Source organism: Sminthopsis crassicaudata, chromosome 3 (assembly GCF_048593235.1).
Source record: "Sminthopsis crassicaudata isolate SCR6 chromosome 3, ASM4859323v1, whole genome shotgun sequence".
NCBI classification, from domain to species: domain Eukaryota; kingdom Metazoa; phylum Chordata; class Mammalia; order Dasyuromorphia; family Dasyuridae; genus Sminthopsis; species Sminthopsis crassicaudata.
In genome coordinates, this window is record NC_133619.1 from 466222132 (window position 1) to 466243639 (window position 21508).

The following is a 21508-nucleotide window of genomic DNA, read 5'->3' on the forward strand; positions in this document are numbered from 1 at the left end:
TTGTATGCTTTACATTTCTCACTTTGTAATACTTGAAACCTGGAATTTCACTGATGTCCTCCTGACTTCTCATTTTCAGCCAAGATTCTGCTTGACAATGTGCCATTCGGTTGGCAGCAAGTCAGCATCTTACAAGGGAAAGCCAGGATTGGAAATTAGGGCACTAACCACAAGGCCTCCAAGGAAGTATTCCAGGTGCTAGTAATACTGATGAGCATAAGGCAGGATCCCAGTCTCAGAGGAACAGGAAGGGACAAAAGTTTAGGAAAAGTAGACATGGTACCACATTATGAGTTGTTGTGTTGGGGAAGTTAATTAGAAGGTATAAGAAAGAAACTTGTTATTAGCACTGAATTTCAGTTCCCTATGGAGGATGGCCCTTCCCCGCCCCCATCCTTCTAGACCCACAGAAAATAACCTTTCTGAGAAAAAAAGGTATGATTCAAGTCCTGTTGAGGAAGAGTAAATTGAATGCCATCCACAGTTCAAAGGGGTAAACAAATACAAAGACCAGTAAGGACCTGACAGGAATCTATAGGAACATATTAGGAAGATCAACACATAGTTATCAGGACAATCCATGTTGAAGAAAATAGGGCAACAATAAATGTTTAGTTCTGTGCTTCATACAGAATTCTTTTATCATGGGAGCATGTCAGCCCTATCTTTCTCCTTGATCTACTGTGTCAGGATGACCATGAGCCCAGACATCTAAATCCAAAATACAAGGCCCCAAAAAAAGGCAGACTTGAAGGTGATCCTTCTGAATATAAAAATGATGGGGCCTTTTTTTTTTTTTTTGACCTGGATTAGTAGATTGGTGATTGATCCCTGAGCCTGAGTGAATGAGAACTAAACCAGTAGATGGTTAAGTGTCAGCAATTGGAGGGATGCAGGAACACTGAACCAAGAAAGTTAATATATACTGCTTATTAAAGTAACTCCTCCTAGCGTCCTCTCAGAGGCCCCTTTGTTTTTGACCCAACCATCAGTGAAGCTTTTTTTATTTATATGTTTATAAATATATATTTATATATATAGCCCAAATAAATGGGACTTTATTACAATGTAAACATCAGGAAAATATAATAAAATATATTATTTTGATTAAGGACATTAATCTTTTTATGATCTTTTTGCAACAAATTCTTCAGTTAGTTAAAGATATAGAATCTTTTCACTTATGGGAAAAGTGCTCTCTGCCTTGTAACTGTAAGAGTAAGCATGTTATTTTGGCTTGTTAATAGTTCCTAGCAAACCTGATTATATGTCTCTTCTTTCTTACCACCCTAATTTAACTTCAATTCAACTAAATAAACATGTATTAAGTACTTACTATGTATGGTTTTTACTGTCATTAAATCTATGATATGATATAAATATGATATGACAAATTTACATATAGTTTTAAAAGCCTCCTAAATTGTCTTCCTATCTTGCACTCACTTTCTCTAGTCTTACAGCACTACATGAATAATGATTCTGAGTTTCATTTTGATTATATCATTCCTGCTCAAAACCCTTTTGTGATTCTCTATTGTATCCTAATAAAATCTAAACACTTTACTCCCAAATTTCTTGTACTACCTGATCTGATTTCAAACTACCTTTCTCAACCATCTCCCACTATTCTCATCCATATAACCCTATATTCCAAACACCAAGAACTACTTTCTCCCCTTTTCTTGTTCTGCCTTCTTCCATCTTTATATTTTGTTCTTATCTTCCTGAATATTCGAAATGCAATTTTTTTTTTTTTTTTTTTTTTTTTTTTTGTGGAGGCAATTGAGGTTAAAAACTCGCTTAAGAAAGTGTTAAGTGTCTGAGATTAGATTTGAACTCAGGTCCTCCTGACTTCAGGGCTGGTGCTGAAATGCATTTTTCTTATTGCTCAGTATTGACTAGTTGAGATCTTTTTTGCAAGACTACCTGTAATGCCATTTAGTTTGTGAAGACTTCCTTGATCTTCTGCTTTCCCCTTCTCCCTTCCTATACAGAACACAGTTCCTCATGCTTCAAACTTCTCATAGTAGTCTGGGCTTCATTTTTTATACTCCTTATATCCTGCCTTGTGTTTTCATACCTGTTAAATTATCCTTTTACATTTATTGTAAAATAGTTGAGGGCAGGAAATGTATCATTTTATTTTTTTTTATTTTCTAGTATATTACCTTGCACATAGTAGTGTCTCAGGATATATTTAGTCACCAGATAAACTTATCACCAGGAAACTCATTATCTCAGAAGTTAATTCAGTTCTCTGCATTGGAAGGATGGAAAGCAGAGCAAAAAATTCCTCTTATTATAGACTTTCTTTTTAGATGGCCCCAAATTCCAACCAAGTCTTCATTTGCTACTTTAGACTTCTACCATCTTCTTCAACATGGCTCTTTGAGTCCTCTGATACAATTCCCAACTTTTAAGCTTTCTTTTGTGTATTGTCGATCCTCATTAGATTATAAACTGCTTAAGGAAAGGAATTGTCTTTATTTATATCCCAACTCCTTAGTACAATTCCTGACACATAGTAGATGCTTAATAATGGCTTTCATATCACATCAATAAATGTAAGGTTGGATTGAAGTAGTTAATAAGAAGCATAGTTAACACAAAAAAGATACAAATAAAGTGCTATATGAAGTCAGGGATTCAGTTGGGAAAGAAATTCTGGCTTGATGAATCAGGGAAAAGTTTAATGTATGACCTAGAATTGGGTCCAGGTCTTAAAAGATGGATAGGATTTCAGAAGGTGGCCATTGAAAGAACAGTAAGGGCCCTGCAGACAAAAAAATATCAAGAGCTGAAGGCGAATGGTCCTATTTGGTTGGAACATACATTGAGTAATATGAAATCAACTTAATAATAATAGCAGCTAACAGTTATATACTACTTAATGTGTGCCAGGAACTGTGCTAAACACTTTACAATTAATAACCAATCCGAGCCTTATAACAATCCTAAGAGATAGGTACTGTTGTTATTCCCATTTTACAGACAAGGAAACTGACACAAATAGTGATTAAGTGGCTAAGCATTGTCCAGGATCAAACAGCTAATGTCTTAGAGGCAATATTTAAACTCAAGTCTTCTGATTTCATTGCTCTATACAATGTGCTTCCTAGCTGCCCCTCACAAAAAGAGGCAGAGAGATTTATTGGTCCAGGTAAGAAAGAAGTAATGTGGTACTCATCAGACTGTGGAGGAGGAAATGGAGACAAGAGATAGAAATAGAAATAAGAGGAAATGGTAGGTGATTAGATGTGGGAGGCAAGGGAAAAGAAATGTTATAGGATTAGATTCAGATCTAGAAGGAACCTTAGGTCTAAAGAATCGATGTTGAGTAAGAAATGTCATCCACCACTTACAGTAAAATTAGGCAAAGTTATATTAGAGAAAAAGATGACAATTTTAACTTGGACACATTAAATTTGTTGAGTAAATTAAGGTTAACAGGAGTAGTGTGGGATTATGTGAACAGTGAGACCATTATATTTGACAGCTGTATCTACATAATTTCTAGAGCTTGATAGGGTTTGGAATGAAGTTGAACTTTCTCTGCCCTACTTCCTAGTACAGAGGAAGACTTTTATCAGCCACTATGGAGTAGGAAGTTGCTGCAGAGGAGTTAAACAGGGAAAACCTTGCCTGTAGGTAGAACAATTTAAGAAGTCTTAAAAGGTCTCCTTGTTCAGAAAGCTCTCCTCAATCCAGCTTTGCCAAGCTGCCAGAAATTTCTATATAATTTATTCCTTTTTTGATTGTCATTGACAATCACTTTTAAAATGCAGCTTTTGCTTGAAGAAGAAAACACACTGTCATTATGTCATTATTAGTCATTAATTCCTTAGCTGTCATTAACTGAATTTGCTAGCCAGTTGTTGGGGCAGCTAGGAAGCATAGTGGATAAAGTGCATCACCCAGAATCAGAAAGTCTCATTTCTCCGAGTTCAAATTTGGCCTCAGGCACTTACTAGCTATGTGACCTTAGGCAAGTCACTTAACTCTGCCTCAGTTTCCTCATCTGTAAAATGAACTAAAGAAGGAAGTGGCAAACCACTCCAATGTCTTTACCAAGAAAACCCCAGATCAGGTCACAAAAAGTCAGATGTGGCTGAAAAAAAACTGGACAATAGCAAAAAAAAAAAAAAAAAAAAAAAACATAGAAAGAAAGAAAAAGAAAGCCAGTTACTAAGAAGGGCTTCGATGAAAAGGTACAAAGAAATGTTGTGTTTTGATAAGGAAGCTGGAATCAAGAAAGATCATTAGCTACTGCTTACTGGAAGGACTCCCAAAGTGATAATTGGGGTATTAGTAACCTCTGAGTGACTAATGGCATCTTTTGGGAAAAAGGATATTTAGAGAAAGTTCCTGAAATAGAGGAACACTGATAAGTTATCTGAAAGGGGTAGGAAAAGTTTTACCTCAAAGTAAGTTCTGAGGTATGGAACCAATTGCCTTTGAACATCTCCAGGGGGGCCATTCTGATATCTCCCAATGTGCTTTTTTTTTTGGTAGTAAATGGGGCACTTTACCTCCCAGTGTGCCTTTCTGGGAAATGGAAGGGGACACTGGGTCTCCCTATCTTGCCAGCCTAGAAGTCCAATCACTGTTCATGGGCCTGATCCCAATATTGATCATAGAAATCTTAACCTTCTCCAATTTCTGATCTAAGTTGATTCACCCATTCTTAGGCAGCTGGTAGCTATCAGTAGCTCATCATACTGGATTTAGTGTGGAGATCCATTTGGCTTCCCAAATTTAAGAGATTAACCAGCCTCCCCTTCCCCCCAAAACAAGGATTATAAGTGAGTGCTACAAAATTTTATTTTGGCACCAAAGAGCAACATCAAACTCATCAGGTCCTATGCAGAGTTTTGGAGAACATTCTTTTATCACCTGGTACACCTCTTAATTTAATTTAATACACCTTTTAAACTGCTAAATTAATCTTAAAGTCATAGGTTTCTCACCTCTCTTATCTGTGTCTTGAGTATACTTTTAAAATATTGAGATGCTAATAATAATGTCCATTTATATCATGGTTTATAGTTTTAAAAGCACTTTATATGCATTAAATTATTTGAATCTTATGAGTCAGGAAAGGCTGCTCTGATTATATTTAGTTTCAAACAAGGAAATGGAAGCTCAGAAGTGACCCACTTAAAATCATGCAAATGGTAAAGGCAGAATCAGGATTATAACCCAGGTCTTGTCTAATGAAGATAGGTAAAAGGAACTGAGTAAGCACATTCAGCTTGGACAGGAGACAATTCGGAACAACTCAATAGCTATCTTCAAGTATTCAAAGGTCTGTTTTGTGAAGAAGGGATTGAACTTGTGTCTCAGAGGGCAAAACCTGGAATTTTGGAAGTTGTAAGAAAACAAAGTTAGGCTTGAGGTAAGAAGGGAAAATCCCCAACAGTCTGATAATTTGAGCTCTACAAAAGTAGAGAAGCATGTTTTGAGAAGTAGATACTCCTTCTCTGTAGGTCTACAGGCAGAGCCACTTCCTGGATATACTTAGTGAGGATTACCTTTGTGTATGGGACCAAAGAGCTTCCGGATTGCCTTTTAGTTTTCAAATTCTCCAATCCTATGTTTCAAGTCCTAGTCTAATGTTGTTGGTTGTTTTTGCTTTTTTTTTTTTTTTCCATTTATACCATAATGCCAATACTTATTTTGTTTTGTTTTTTTAATTTTTATTTGGGGGAATACAGAAAAAGATATCTGATGGAGGATTCTTAAGCCAATATATCAATGATCTATTGGTTTAGACATTTGAAAAGTAATCTGGAACTCTGCCTCAAACTCAAAAACAAACAAGCAAACAAATAAAAGAAAGGGAAAACACTACTATCCTTTTACCCAAAGATATCAAAGAAAGAAGAAAAGAATTTTAGAGAGACAGACAAACATATAAATACATAGATTTGAGATAGTTTGGATAGATTGGTGAGTATGCTAATGAATAGGTATTTAGATATAAGTATATACATATATATATATTTATATATATATATATATGAAATATGTACATATATACTCATACATGTCTTGCATTCTCTATACAGATTATTTCATATGTTATATAACATCCAATACTTTTAAACTAGTTTTTTTTCCTTTGTTATCATTGAATCATTCCTAATACTGAGATATATTTTTGATAAGAGAGGAATAGATGGTGTGTTATGCTGTGGGGTGTGCGTTTCTGGGTGCACATATGTACTTTCCACATGAAAGTAGAATCTGCTTTAGCCTTCAAAAATCTAAAATGTAAATGCTAAAAAACTTGAAAAATAGTCATGAAAAGCTGCCAAAATCAGTAACTTGTGAGCTAAGGAATAATTTTTGGTGTTTTATGATTCTTGATGAATGGAACACTTGTGTCTCAGAGTCAAATGAAGCACCAGGAAACAACAGAAACAAAAAAGCTAATTTCCTGCCTATTTTTTTTCTCAGGTAAGGAAAAAGAAGCTTTCTAGCTTTCATTCTGATCCTTAACAGCCTGAAGCAAATGACTTTATTTGGAAGCTTTAACAAACCTATAACAAAGAGGCAATTTAATATGGAACAAAATGGAAGGGAAAACTGTGAAGTAGGGATTAAAAAAAAAAAAAAAGAGGTAGTGGAAGATAGTGAATAGTGCCCTCACAGTCAGATTCTGGGTTCGAATTCCGGCCTTTACCACCAACTACCTTTGGGAATATGGATAAATCAAAACCTCTCTGAGTTCTCTGAGATGGGAAGGGAATAAACATTTAGTTAGTTTCTGCATATGCCAGGTACTGTGCTATTTTAAAAACACTATCACATTTGATCATTTTTACCAATCAGCCCTGATATGTAAGTAGTGTTATTATTTCTATCAAATAGTTGGGGAAAGTGAAGTAAACAGATATTAAGTGATTTAATCAGGATCAAAGAGCCCACAAGAATCTAAGTCCAAGATTTTAAGATCTAGCATTCAATCCACGGAACCACCTAGCTACCTAAGTGTTTAAGATACTATGTTATATAGGAGTTGCTTATATGTATCAATAGATAGAATTTCCGTACCACACTTGGATGTTATAGATCCAAAACAAAACCAACCAGACAAACAAAAACAAAGCAGGCAGAACTACAGAACTATTAACTGAGACACTAAGAACTGTTTGTGTCTCTAACATGTAACAATGGAATAATATCAAATTACAAGCAGGAAATTATAACAAAATAGTATTTGCACACTAATTGCAATTCTTTTGGAAGACTGAAAAAATGAAATGAGAAGCATACCAGGAATTGTGTTGCATTTAAGCAGGAATAGAGGAATCAGATAAAAATAAAAGGTACATTAGGAAGTTTACATCATAAATCAAGGTTTTGGCAAATACTAATCTCAGTGGAGCTCATAGAGAACTCAGTGGAGCAACCTTCTATCCATTAACCCCATCTAGGGTTTTCATAGCAAAAATACTGGAGTGGTTTGCCATTTCCTTCTCTAGATCATTTTACAAGTGACAAAACAGGCAAACAGGATTAAGTGATTGCCTAGAATCACATAGCTAATAAGTGTCTGAGGCTGGTTTTGAATTCACATCTTTGTGACTTGAGCTCCAGTGTTCCGTCTGCTAAATGATATTGTATGTATGTCATCATTACTGAATTTCAAAATCACAAGCTATAAACAAGTTCAATACAATCCCTTTAGCTTTATGGAAATTTAAAATCAACTCCTCTCTCTCCCCCCAGCATGTAAGAAAAGATACAGAATGGAATTTTCTATAACTTTCTTAGACTTGTGGTTAAGGTGATTCATGAAAAGCATGAATCATAAGTGTGTTTTTGATATTAGAGCCTACCCCCTCAATATTTTAAGCCATATTCTTACAGAAATGTCTTTTGTTTCTTTGGGTATTTGTGAAATTCCATTAAAGTAGTACTCTGATCTTTTAAATAGCATGAAGATGATCTTTAGTTTTTTGAGACATTGCTACAATACACACAATTTGGGAGGTCCTCCTGAGCTGGATAGGATTTAAATTTGGCCCAATGATGGAAAAACTATATGCCTTCTCTTTGAAGTCCAACTTAGCTAACCCTGGTTAGTTCCATCACCAGATTATTCACCACTGGATAATAAATTTTTCAACCACAACAAATCCTGAAGACCATTTACTAAGTGATTAAGGGGACAGAGGAAGCATTAATAGTGAAAGTACTCAAAGCTACAAAATCATAGATCTCCAAAGCCTGGTACATTCTTTTTAGCTTATATTAGCTGACAATGACTTTATAAAAGGCATTACAATGTAATTGACAAAACACTAGACTTGGAATTAAAAGCTCTGGGTTTAAATTCCAGTGTTGGCAATTACCATCTTGATCATTTTGGACTAAACACTTATTCTCTTTGAACTTCAGTTTCCCTGCTTGTAAAATGGGGATGATATTTTTATTACCTAAGTTATAGGGTTGTTGTAAAGCATGTGTTCTTTAAACCTTAAGGCATTATGCAAACATGCATTTATTGTTATTTATGTGTTCCATTGATTATAATGAAATAAAAATTATAGATAATGCAAAGGGCAATGGTGAGGTACATAGCGATGTGAGTAGGATCATGCATATAGAGTTGGAATGGAAATTAGATATCATTGCCTCAAACCTTTTTATTTTATTTTATTTGAGATATATACATATGTACATATGTATCAGAAATATGTTATATATACATATACATATACAGATGTATGTATATTATATACCACATATGTATATATAGAGATATAGGTATATCTGGGGATGAATTTGGGCCCAAGTCCAGCACTATATCAGTCAGTAAAAACTTATATAGAATACATGTTTAACCTATATTGGATTACTTGCTTTCAAGGGGAGAAAGGGAGAGAGAAAAAATTGGAACATAAAGTTTTGCAAGGATAAATGTTGAAAACAATCCTCACATGCATTTTGACAATAAAAAGCTATTATTAAAAAATTATAAAGACATGCAGAATAATGCAACTGAGTTGCATCTGAAAGGAAAAACTGTAATGTAAAGGGCAGAATTGCATGGGGAGGGGCATCCAGTGCTACCAGGCATAGAACAGGACATGGAGTATTTGTAATAATTTATTCTTCTTTTAGTAGAAGATTAAAATACTAGTATTGGAAGGAATTTTATTTTATTTTATTAATTTTATTTATTTATAAATTTTTTCACAGTATATATGCATGAGTAATTTTTTTAAATAATATTATCCCTTGTATTCATTTTTCCAAATTATCCCCTCCCTCCTTCTACTCCCTCCCCTTGATGACAGGCAATCCCATACATTTTACATATGTTACAATATATCCTAGATACAATATATGTGTGTAAATACCATTTTCTTGTTGCACGTTAAGTATTAGCTTCCGAAGGTATAAGTAACCTGGGTAGATAGACAGTAGTGCTAACAATTTACATTCGCTTCCCAGTGTTCCTTCTCTGGGTGTAGTTGTTTCTGTCCATCATTGATCAACTGGAAGTGAGTTGGATCTTCTTTATGTTGAAGATATCCACTGGAAGGAATTTTAAAGGTTTATCTTGCTTTTTATTTGTTTTACTTCTGGGGACTTGCTGTTTTCTTTTGAATTTTTTGAATGATCAGCTGTTTTCATTCTACATGTAGAGCAGAAGTATTGTTTTATGGCCAGCTGATTTTGATTATTTGAAAAGCCATCAATTTAGTATTAAATTTAGCTTCTTGTCCACACCACCATATAGCAATGAATAATATAAAATTTATATGCTGGTGTAGCACTAAGCACTACTAAATAATGCTACACCACATAAAAAAAGTAAGTCTGCCCAGTTCTCCTCTTATCTCTTTTTCTTCAGACTTCACTGCATTATGTTGCTTACTTTCCATAACCAGTAATTATTTACTTACAAATCTATGAGATCTCTTCATCTACATGGTCTATTATACTCTCAAATCTTAACATCCAAAACTAAATTCATTCTCTTTCCCCTAAAATTACTCTTCCTGCAGACTTTACTAATTCTCTCAGGGTTCCTACCTTTGCCCCATTTCCTATATTTGTAATTATAATGTTATCTTTAATGTTAATCTATCCTCTCTTCTTTCACTCCCATATCCAATCTTTCACCAAATCCCATTAATTCTACTTCTGCAATGTCTCTTAAATCTGTTCCCTTCATCTTGATTTCCACTGCCACCATTTCTTGGGATCCTCACCATTTACCCTGTTTCCCATGCTTGAAACATTGGCATTATCTTTAATCTTCCAGTCTTTCTTCCTCCTTCACCCTTTTATTTTCTTGCTTTGGTGCTTTTGCTTACACCATTCCCTATACCTAAAATGTTTCCTCTTTCTCTTATTTGTCTGCTGGATTTCTACCCTTTCTATATTGTTTCATACTTTATAACAACTTTACTACTCAGACCATTGGTAGAAACTAACTTGGAAAACAAGTTAGGCATTATACTAGGCACCACAGATAAAAAGACACCCCAAAGAGGCAGTGAATATGGTTTAGATTAAATGTAAAGTGTTAGACACATAGCAGGTCCTTCAAAATTAACTCCTTCCATACTCTTAAAGGGGAGCAAAGATCCATCAGTTTCACACTTTATCACATATTTGTGACCTTGATTGTTTTGTTCTTCTTTAGAGGTGGTTCTTAGAAATAAGTATATCAACAAAAATCTCTGATTCTTCAAAGTTGGCAGAAGAATCTATAGCATAATTAAAATAATTAAAAAGATCTTACAACCCTGTTCTTATTTTTTTTAATTAAAATTCTTTGAGTTATTTTTCTAGAGAAGGTTGCATGCCATAATTTGAAAAGTTGGAAGACAGTTTGGGAAATTAGCCAAATCCCAGTGTCAATAGCAGGTTGGGTATTCTAGGCTTTTCACTCATTGATTTTGGGGGGCAGCCCACTTTCTTTTAAATTGCAGACATTAGCCTTTATTGATGCATGCTCTCCAAAAAGAGGCAGCAGCATCCCTTTCAACTTACTGCTGTATAATTGTTTTAAAATCCATAATATAGCCATATCTGACACTGCTAACAATTTGAAACAGGTTTTCTGAATGCCTCATATTCTGATTAAAGCACACCATAGGTTTGAAGGAAGACTATGGATTCATAGGACATTCTTAAATATACTTGAGAATCCTTTTGTATTTCTTACCTTTCCTTCTTAAATGGACCACATACAAGTATTCCTAACTTTATGCAATAGGTATGTTCCTTGAAAAGTTTGCTAAAACAAAGCACCATTTTAAAAATGTGAATTATGCCCTTTAAACATAATCTGTTTTGTGGATCCAGATTTTTAAAATATGGGTGGGGACAAATACACACATATATTGGCTTTAAAACATTTGGTGAACAAGTTTAATTTGGTAAAAATCTAAACATAGATTCTTTAAAGAACGTTTTTTAAAATGTCAATCAGTAAATCAATAAATATTGTTATATGTCCAAGACTTTGTCCTAGGTCCTTTTCTCTCTATATACCATTTCATTTGTTAATGTTATTAACTCCCATTGTTTCAATTACCATCTTTATACAAATGACTCACTTCTAAATGTCCAGCCCTAACCATTCTCCTTAGATCATCCTTACTTTCTCACACCCATATATAATCAATTTGCCATGTCTTGTTTCTACTGTAACATTTCTTGTATATGGAGACTTCTCCATCCTGGTGCAGGCCCTTATTACCTCCCACCTAGCTTACTGATTGGTTTCCTTGTCAAAAGTCATTTTCTCCTTCAATCTATACTCCTCTCACTTGTCAAATTGATTTCTTTGAGAGACAAATCTGACCAGATCAACCCCTATTCAGTCAACTCCAGGATCTCCCTGTTGTCTCCAAAATAAGATAGAAAATCTTTTGTTTGGATTTTAAAGCCTTTCATATTCTGACCCCTTCCACCTTTCCAGTCTCTTTATACCTCACTTTCTCCACATATTCTGTGTTCCAATGGCATTGGTCTCCTCGCTGATCCTCCTACATAAAACTCCATCTTCCAACTCAGCCTGTCCCACCTGCCTGAAATGCTTACCACTGTAGTCTTTATCTTCTCTCATCACTGGCTTCCTTCACTTCCTAGCTAAAATGTCACCTATTACAAGAAGTTTATCTATGTCCCACTTACTCTTAATGCCTTCCATTTGAGACCACCTCCGATTATGGGATCTTGTTTGTATAGAGTGGTTTTCATGTTGTCTCTCTAAAACTTAGCACAGGGTCTGGAATGTAGTACCCTTTAAGTAAAAGTAGCTAGCTGACTGATTGACAAAAATGTACCCCATACTGCTCGAGATGTGAAGACAAGTGAAATCGTCTGTCCTTGAACAACTTATTAACTGAAGGAGAGATTTTACTACATGATGCACATGAATTGGAAAGCATTCCTATTATCATCTGAATCTGCCTTGACATAGGGCATGTTTTCTATGCTTATATTTCACAGGTCTCCAGGATCCCTGATTTTGGCAGTTGATGCACCTCCTGCATTCATTATATTCTATAGGGAAAAAAAATCACCATCCAATAGATTACTTTTTAGTGATAAATTTCTCTGAATTTAGCTAGGTGTGGATCAGTCAGCCAGTCAACAGACATTTATTACATGCTTACTCTGCCCTAGGAATAGGTAAGAAGCCTCAGAGGTCAGCTAATTCAGCCATTTCATTTTACAGATGAGGAAACTGAGACCCTGAGATACTGGGATTTTCCTAGTATCAGATAATGGCAGTCAGGTGTCCAATAATTAGATTTGGAGTCTTCTGACTCCGAATCTAGTGCTGCCAAAGCTTGCCATCTGCTAGCATAAGTTTTAAGAATCTAAGTCCCTGGGGCAGGTAGTTGGTGAAGTGGATAGAGCATCAGGCCCGAAGTCAGGAGGACCTGAGTTCAAATCTGGTCTCAGACACTTAACACTTCCTAGCTTTGTGACCCTGGTCAAGTCACTTAACCCCAATTGCCTCTGCAAAAAAATAAAATAAAATAAAATTTAGGGTCCCCCTTTCACTTTAAGGAGGCATCACAAAAATAATAATACCATAATATAGATAATACAAATTATCAGAAATAGTGTAGCGTGAGTGGACTGGACATAATTGTAATCAGGTTCAAATCCTGTTTCAGATATTATTAACTGTGTGACCTTAGGCAAATCATTTAAACTCTGTTATTTTCTCTTCTATAAAATCAGGGAGTTGGACGTCATAATCTCTAGGATTCATTTCAGCTCTGTACGATTCAATGATCAATCAATATACTACACCTCTAACATGAAATTAAGGTGTCAGATTCTGTCTAAGCAAATTAAAATAATTGGTGGTACTCATGAAAAGGAATAGCTAGTTGGTGAGTAAATAGAGTGCTGGACCTAGAAACAGGAAGACCTGAATTTGAATTCAGCCTCAAACACTTGCTAGCTGTGTGACCTTATACAAATCATTTAATCCTGTTTGCCTCAGTTTCCTTATCTGTAAAATGAGCTGAAGAAGGAACATCACTCCATTATCTTTGCCCCCCTCCAAAAAAAAAAAAAATCCTAAAGGAAAAAAAACAATAACCATAATTGGGGTCATGAAGTCAGTCATAACAGAAATGATTTAAGAGTAACTCATGTGGAAAATTTTATGGTAGTAAATTCTAACTTTAGAAGTTAGAACCTAACTTTACCCGCAGGAAGAGTGAGAGCTGTCACCTGGCTTGCTACTACTTAAGCATCATTCCTGCCATTTTTTAAGACAGCAACCCCGAGGGAGGGAGGGAGGCTGGATTGTTTCTTGAGGGAAATGATCTTTTTCTGCCTATGAAGAGTATGAACACTGGGCATTTCCTACCATTGATATTTAGTGGAAAATTTCAAAGCTACTCAAAGAATTTCAATTTAGTAAATATATGTATATGTATATTTATGTCTAAAATACTATACCTGCATTTATATGCACACATATTATATCTACATATTTCATAACTTTTTATAAGTTTCAGCCTTGCCATCCTTTAAAATAAGATGGTCATAAAACCATTTTAGGAATAAGAAAGCTAGACTTTCAGATTTCTCCTCCTCTCCCCACAAACACACTTGACTGTCTGGTATATCATCTCTTGTTTAGCAACCACCAAAGTAGCAGCAGTTGCTTCTAGGCTTGCTAATTCAGCTCACTTAGGGTGTGATTTCACTCCTGCTCAGTGAAGTTGACCCCTTTCTGAGTATGACTCTGCATATTCTTGCTCCCAGTTCCAAACACGTTTGTCTGCTTTGCAATTGTCTTGTCCAAACTGGGTGCAGATTGAGTGACAAATTTTGTATGGAACAAAATGTTTAAATGTAAACTAGCAAAGCCACAGAATGAGTATATGTTAACCAGCTTTGTTCTCTTGTAAATTTTGATTAATATGTGATCATTAACCTAAGTCCTTCCCTTAGAATTTGCCTCATAAGAAGCTGAATCTCTTTTCCCAGTATAATTATTTCACATATACATACATATGAAAGAACGGGGGTGAGGTGCAAATTCCACAGATAAATGCTTGCTCAATGTAAAGACATCAGAAAATAAAGAAATGTTGAGATTCAAAATTGCATAATTTTCCCTTGCAGTATATTTCCTAGCATTTAGTCTAGTCAAAATATTTTCCCTTGCAACATTGCTACCTTTTAAAGTTTCCCAGATGCCTTGCTAAAGTCTACATTCTAAATTTATATCCACAATAAAATACATATTCTCTGCACTGGTTTTTATGCAAATGAAAAGAACATACCCTTGGATTCTCTAATGAATCTGAAAATTTAATATTCTTCTCATTGTCTTGTTTTGCTGAATGTTTTTCTTTGCAGGGTTCAGCGGATTCCTATACAAGTAGACCGTCTGATTCAGATGTATCGTTGGAAGAGGATAGAGAAGCAATTCGTCAAGAAAGAGAACAACAAGCAGCTATTCAACTTGAAAGGGCAAAGGTGAATTTTTTTTCTCTTTTATTCAGACATGAGCTTGTGCTTAGTGGGGATCTGGCTATGAATGTCTTGTCCAAACCTTCCAAGTTTCACATGGTGAACATTTTGTTGGCATTTAAATAAAGTATTTGATTATAGGCCTCTAGGATTACCCTCTCCCCTCTTCCCCCCAGCAAAGAGATGAATAATACCCTTGGTAAGTAATCCTTCTTGAAGTAGCAATCCTTCTACCCTTTATACACAATCCTATGCGCTCTCTTTATTTATTTATGTTTTTCCTTTTTATTTGTTTATATATTATTATTATTATTATTTATTTTTTAAATTTTTTTTGCTGAGGCAGTTGGGGTTAAGTGTTTTGCCCAGGATCCCACAGCTAGGAAATATTAAGTGTCTGATGTCAAATTTGAACCTGGGTCCTCCTGACTTCAGGGCTGGTGTTCTATCCACTGCACCATCTAGCTGACACTCCTATGTGCTCTCTTCATGAAGTTATCATCACTTGCAAACTGGTTACCCTTCTATTTCAGCCAGGATCAAGCTTGTTCTTCCTGGTCTTCAAACACAATGAGAAATGCAAAGCTATTTTAGGGGTAATTAGCAGTGAATTCCTTTCTTTACTCCTTCACTCTCCTTTAGACTAAACATTGTGGCAGATTAGCTCTGCGACCCTCTTAGTTTCCCTATTTTCTTCTCTGAGTCTTTGATGTTATTTCCTTTTTCCATTTCAGCCCATATCTATGAGAAATATCAGTTTCTCATAGATATAAGTAAAGACCTGAAACTGGAATAGTCATGATGAGGGAGGAGGTGCAGATGCAGGAAATACAAGAGTTATAGAATATTGTTAAATGTCAGACCTTTCCATATCTCAGAAGGGAAGAGCTCCTGAGGCTCACTTCTATTTATAGTAGTAGCCAGGAGCTATTTACCTACAGGATTTCTCCTCAGCTAACTTTAGAAGTAAAATATCTGATGGAAAGGGCTATGGGGGAGAATTAGGTAAATGTGGTAAGCACATCTATTTCATCAGCTGAAGAAATGTGAAGTTGTAGGTGTTTAACACCTACCTGAGGGAGGAGATAGTGAGTGCATACAGTTCTTGCATGACAGGCTGATATCTAGCAGCATTATCTCCTGGCAGTCATGGGTGCTAACATAATACCTTAGGTCCTATGAGGACCACTTTCTGTTCATGCTATGGCTTTTGAAAGTTTCTTTCAAGATCTGATTTGTTTTAATTATGGCTGCCCAAATAAATGAAGGAGGTTGCACAAAATGGCTTATATATGTGGGAGAATTCTGGAATAATGATCTTGGAATAGCCAAGCTTTGTAATTGGTCTTCTGAAATTAAAGTAGTCTTTGCATTGTTCAGAGCTCCTTAGTCTTTCAGGGCTTGTATTTCTTTTCTGGGGCAGAACCTATCAATAACTTTATACAGGTTCAAGGATCCTCGAGGAATTCTTTAGACTTTCACCATCCCTTGTCCTGATTCCTCAGCATTTTTGAGATTTATTACATATTTCCTTTTTCATTTTCATTGTAAATTCCCCAGATTCCCTGACTTTCCAGAATGAATGAGAATACAAAATGCTTTGGGAATTTCTCTCTGGGTGTTGATTTATACACATATTCAGCCAGAAGAAGATAATTTAAAATTGAAAAGTTTTAACTTACAGTACCTCTCTCCCTCCCTTTTTTCACATGTTTCTGTCCCAAGTCAAAACCTGTAGCATTTGCAGTGAAAACGAATGTGAGTTATTGTGGAGCTCTAGATGAAGATGTCCCTGTTCCAAGCACTGCCATCTCCTTTGATGCCAAGGACTTTCTGCACATTAAAGAGGTAAATATGAAACACCTTATTCTTTTTTCTACCCAAAGCCTGAACCTGAAAGTGAGATCTGAAACAGACTAATCTTAGAGGAAACCTGATTACTTCCAACATGGCAAATTATTGTTTTATGGGATAACTTAAGACTAAATTAACCTTTATAAAATTTAGCATCGTGAAATGATAGAGATCTTATTATTAAAAAGTTTAACTGAATTTGCTGTTCTTTCTTAAAAGCATGGGGGAAAACAGATTATCACCTGGTAATTTAGCAATCAGTGTGGTTGAATGGCACTTTACTGGGCTCTAGGAATCAAACTCAACCAAATGTCAGTCTACTAGTAAATTAACTTCATGGTGAGCGCTCTCTCCTAAAAAAAGTAAGTCGGTTGAAATTTTATTGTTGCCTCCCTGGGGTTTAGAATTTGGAACTCAGCCAATGAGTGTGATCAAAGGAAGGTACTAAATTTGAGAAAGAGAAGAAAATACAGTCATCCCATCCATATTATAACTTTCCCCATCATGGTTTCAATATATCATGATTTGGCATAAGAAATTAAATGGGAATATTTTGGGGAGTTTTACAAAAGCATAGATGAAACATAAAGACTGGCAGATGATATAGAACCTATGACCAAATAGGTCAAATATGACCTATGATTCAAATTTTATTTTAAAAAGGTATTGTTAACACCCCAGTAAAGATTACAAAAAATTCAGACTTTTTCTCTGATACAAAGGAAAGGACAAAAAATTTTACAAAGATTTTCCAGATGGCAGGGGCACTGCACTTCTAGCCCTAACAATGTAGACAGTATAACTGTTGTCTGAGAAACAAAGAGTGAAATAAAACTGGGTAATAAGAATATTTTTTAGAATCTTAAGGCTTACTACAAAAGTTTGGAGAAAGGAGGTCAAGGAGACAAATGCATGCAGAATTGTTTCTGGGAAGTAGAATTGTAAGATAAAACAATATTGTCAAGTGTGCCACAGTAAGACAAAATTTAAATGTATTGACCTGCTTTCATTTATCAAATTCAAAAGATGTTTTTCCCTCATTTATCTTTTTTTTTAAATATGAAAGTTTTCATGTCATGACCTAAACTGAGAATGTTTATGAATTCCAATACTTTCCCATCCATTTTGTATGATCACCTGTCAGCTTACTTTTTGTGAACTACTGGGATTTCCCAACAATTTTATCAATTAATTAAAAAAACACATGAGAATTCCTGTTTTAAAATTATTGTACTGGAACCAGCTCATACTGGCTGACAAGAGTGATTGTTAAATTTTCAGTGTGAACATTTATCCTTTAGAAATTGGTAAATCCTACACATCAGGACTTGATTAATCATTTTGCTGGTTGTCTAGATTTTAGAAATTGATTAAAAAATGCAGTTTGAAATAAATTATGTATTCATTTTTTTTGTTTCTGCAGAAATGGTTGTTAAATATTTACTCTTATATTCCAGATCAGAATATTAGTACTATCTGTAATGTATGTGAGAACAGTGTAATGTCATGGATTAAGAGCTTACCTTAGAGTCAAAAAAACCTTTATTCAAATTCCATGTTTTTCACATACTGGATATATGACCCTGGTCAAATTGTTTAATGGTCAAAAAAAGAAAAAAAAAAGTCATTTCAAGACTGTATGTATGTGTAATGTGGGAGAAACTGAGGCAAGATAGAGATTAGAGAGTTTTTAATAATTTATTTGAAAGGGAGAGATTGTGCTGGGGGCATGTTGTCCCCAGGGCTGATGTCCAAATCATCCAGCAGCTAATGTGTGCTTCCCCATGAAGTATATATACACACATGGCTCCAAGCTACCAGAGGGTAGACCAAAGCAGGAGCAAAGTCAGAGCACTGAGAGTGGGAACAGACTATCAATCCGGTTCTGACAGGGTGGGGGGGGGGGGAGGCATCTGACATTCTGATGAGATGGGATCAATAAGAACAATGACAGGATAGGGGGTAGTACCATAAATTCTAACAAAGTGGGATCTAAGGAGGTATCCAGCTTAGAGCTAGGAAGTCTGGACTCCCCCTTATCTTGAGTTTACACATTGACAATTTATAACCTTAGAATAAGTAGCCCTGAATTATATCAATCTTTTTAATTTTTTTATTATAGCTTTTTATTTACAAGATATAAGCATGGATAATTTTTCAGCATTGACCCTTGCAAAACCTTCTGTTCCAACGTTTCCCCTTCTTCCCCCACTCCCTCCCCTAGATGGCAGATAGTCCCATACATGTTAAATATGTTAAAGAATATGTTAAACATAATATGTGCATACATATCCAAACAGTTATTTTGCTGCACAAGAAAAATCTGACTTAGAAATAAGGTAAAAATAACCTGAGAAGGAAATAAAAAATGCAAGCAGACAAAAACAGAAGGAATGGAAATGTTATATAGTGGTTCACACTCATTTCCCAGAGTTCTTTCACTGGGTGTAGCTGGTTCTCTTCATTATTGAACAAATGGAACTAATTTGGTTTATTTCATTGTTGAAATTGTCCATCAGAATTGTATATCAGTCTTAATGAACCGGAGAGGGAGGTTGCAACTAAAGGGATTGAGGCAGAACCAATTAGGGAAACTGAGGTAGAACAATTAGGGAAACTGAGTCAGGACAATAAAAGGGAACTGTGGCACAACATATGTAAGTGATACAAAATCATCAAAACTGTGACAATAGGATAGTGTTTTATGCTATATAGACAAATGGCTAAGTATCTTCAGATATTTCTGCATTTAGACATAGGAAGTATGGTGTAGGGGAAAGAATACTGGGGTCAAAAAGACCTAGATTTCAGGCCTAGCTCTGACTCTTAAAAGCATAATAATTCTGAGCAAGTCACCTAACCTTTGTAAGCTGCTCCATCCTCATCTGTAAAATGGGGATAAATAATACCTGCACTGCTTGCCCTGTACAGCTATTTTGAGTGCTCTATAAACCCTTAAAAGCTATGTGTTTGCAAGTTGTGGTTGTTATTATTGTTATCATTTTGCAGCCTGCATGATCATCAGGCATGCAAAGAAAATCCCCAGTGACTTTCGCAGTTGCTTTCTCAGTTAATTTCATAGAACATAGCCATATGGGAGTTGCACTTCTCTTTGGTTAATGATACTTAACCACAGTTGTAGGCTGATTGTTACTGTAAATACAGATATGGATTGTGAAGTGGGCTATAATTGTGTACCACATGCACCTTTACAAACAATGTGTTATTGCCTTTTTACAACCCTTGAGATAGATCTTTGCAATTAAAGCCATGTCAGTGGTTCAGTAACAATTTCCCAAACCACAAGATTTATGCAAGGTCGGTCCTTTCAAATGGCTCTGTCTCTGTCAATATCCTTTTGGTTTTCAACTTCTTCCAGCTCCAGCTCACCCCAAATACTCTATACTTTTTTCCCTTCTTTGAAGTCCCCTTTTCTTACTTTTTCAATCTTGTCATACCTTGCTTCCCTTCACAGTGACATTGGTCTTCTTGCTGTCCCTCACTCATGACACCCCATTTCTCAATTGAACATTTTCACTGACTATCTTCTCATGACTAGAAAGTGGTCCCTCTTCATCCTGACTTCCTTTAAATCTCACATAAAGTTCCACTTCTGCAAGAAACCTTTCCCAATTCTTCTTAATCTCATTGCTTTCTCTCTGAGACTATCCTCAGGGTATCCTGCATATGTCTTGTTTGCATGTTATATTCCCTCTTATAATTTGGGAGATTCTTGAGAATAGGAACTGTTTGCCTTTCTTTGTTTCTCTATTGCTTAAGCACAGAGCCTGAGACATAATAGACTGGTCTCAACAACATGATGACCTCTACTTGCCTTGGGAGATTTCAAACCATCTTAGAATAAAGTTAGTAAATCTGATCAAAAGTACTAATCCCTTGAGTGAAAGTGTTGAGGAGAATCCTCAAATGTGGGGGGCTAGGAACTCTGGAGAAGGATACTTGAAACAAGGTGTTGACTCAGTGGAATTGATGAGATGATAGTTCTCTAGTTCACAAATATACTTAGTACTTAGCATGGTGATGTAATGGTTCTCTAGTTCACACATATTCATTATGCTGTAATGATGTAATTGTACTAAGGTATATAAGGGCTGAGAAGGACCGGAAATGATTCATTCCATCTTTGACCAGCTTTATGGTGGCTGTCCTGCCTCCTTCACTCCTCCACTAAGACCAACGACTTGGGCTGATTTTGAGGTCCTTCAGAAAGCTAGCCTGAACATTGCACTCAGCCACTGACTTTACTTTTTTGCAAAAATATCATATTTTGGGGCAGCTAGGTGGTGTAGTGGATAGAGTACCATCCCTGAATTCAGGAGGACCCGAGTTCAAATGTAGTCTCAGACACTTAACACTTTCTAGCTGTGTGACTCTGGGCAAGTCACTTACCCCCAGCCTGGGGGGGGGGGGGGGGAAAGATGAAAAAAATATCATGTTTTATATCTTTTACATAAATCTAGTTTTCTTATATAATTAAAAAAATATTTATGTGTTTAATCTTGTGATTGGAGACAGGGACTATTGTTATAAAAATCCAGTTTCCTTATATGCTTTTTAAAAAAATTATGTATTTAATTTGTGGTTGGAGATAGGGACTATAGAAGATTGAGGGTGATGGAAGTTCTATAAACACAATTAAATAAGTAAA

The 21508-nt window shown here is 35.6% G+C and overlaps 1 protein-coding gene across 7 annotated transcripts in view; it reads left to right on the plus strand.

The window, feature by feature from the left end:
• The window catches only part of CACNB4 (calcium voltage-gated channel auxiliary subunit beta 4), a 341773-nt gene that overhangs the window by 259048 nt on the left and 61217 nt on the right, over positions 1-21508 (plus strand). For all 7 annotated transcript variants that reach the window (XM_074303449.1, XM_074303451.1, XM_074303452.1 and 4 more), the window contains 2 exons: positions 14872-14991; positions 16711-16833. In XM_074303449.1, coding sequence (XP_074159550.1) covers positions 14872-14991; positions 16711-16833 — 243 coding nt within the window. The remainder of the gene's footprint in view (positions 1-14871; positions 14992-16710; positions 16834-21508) is intronic.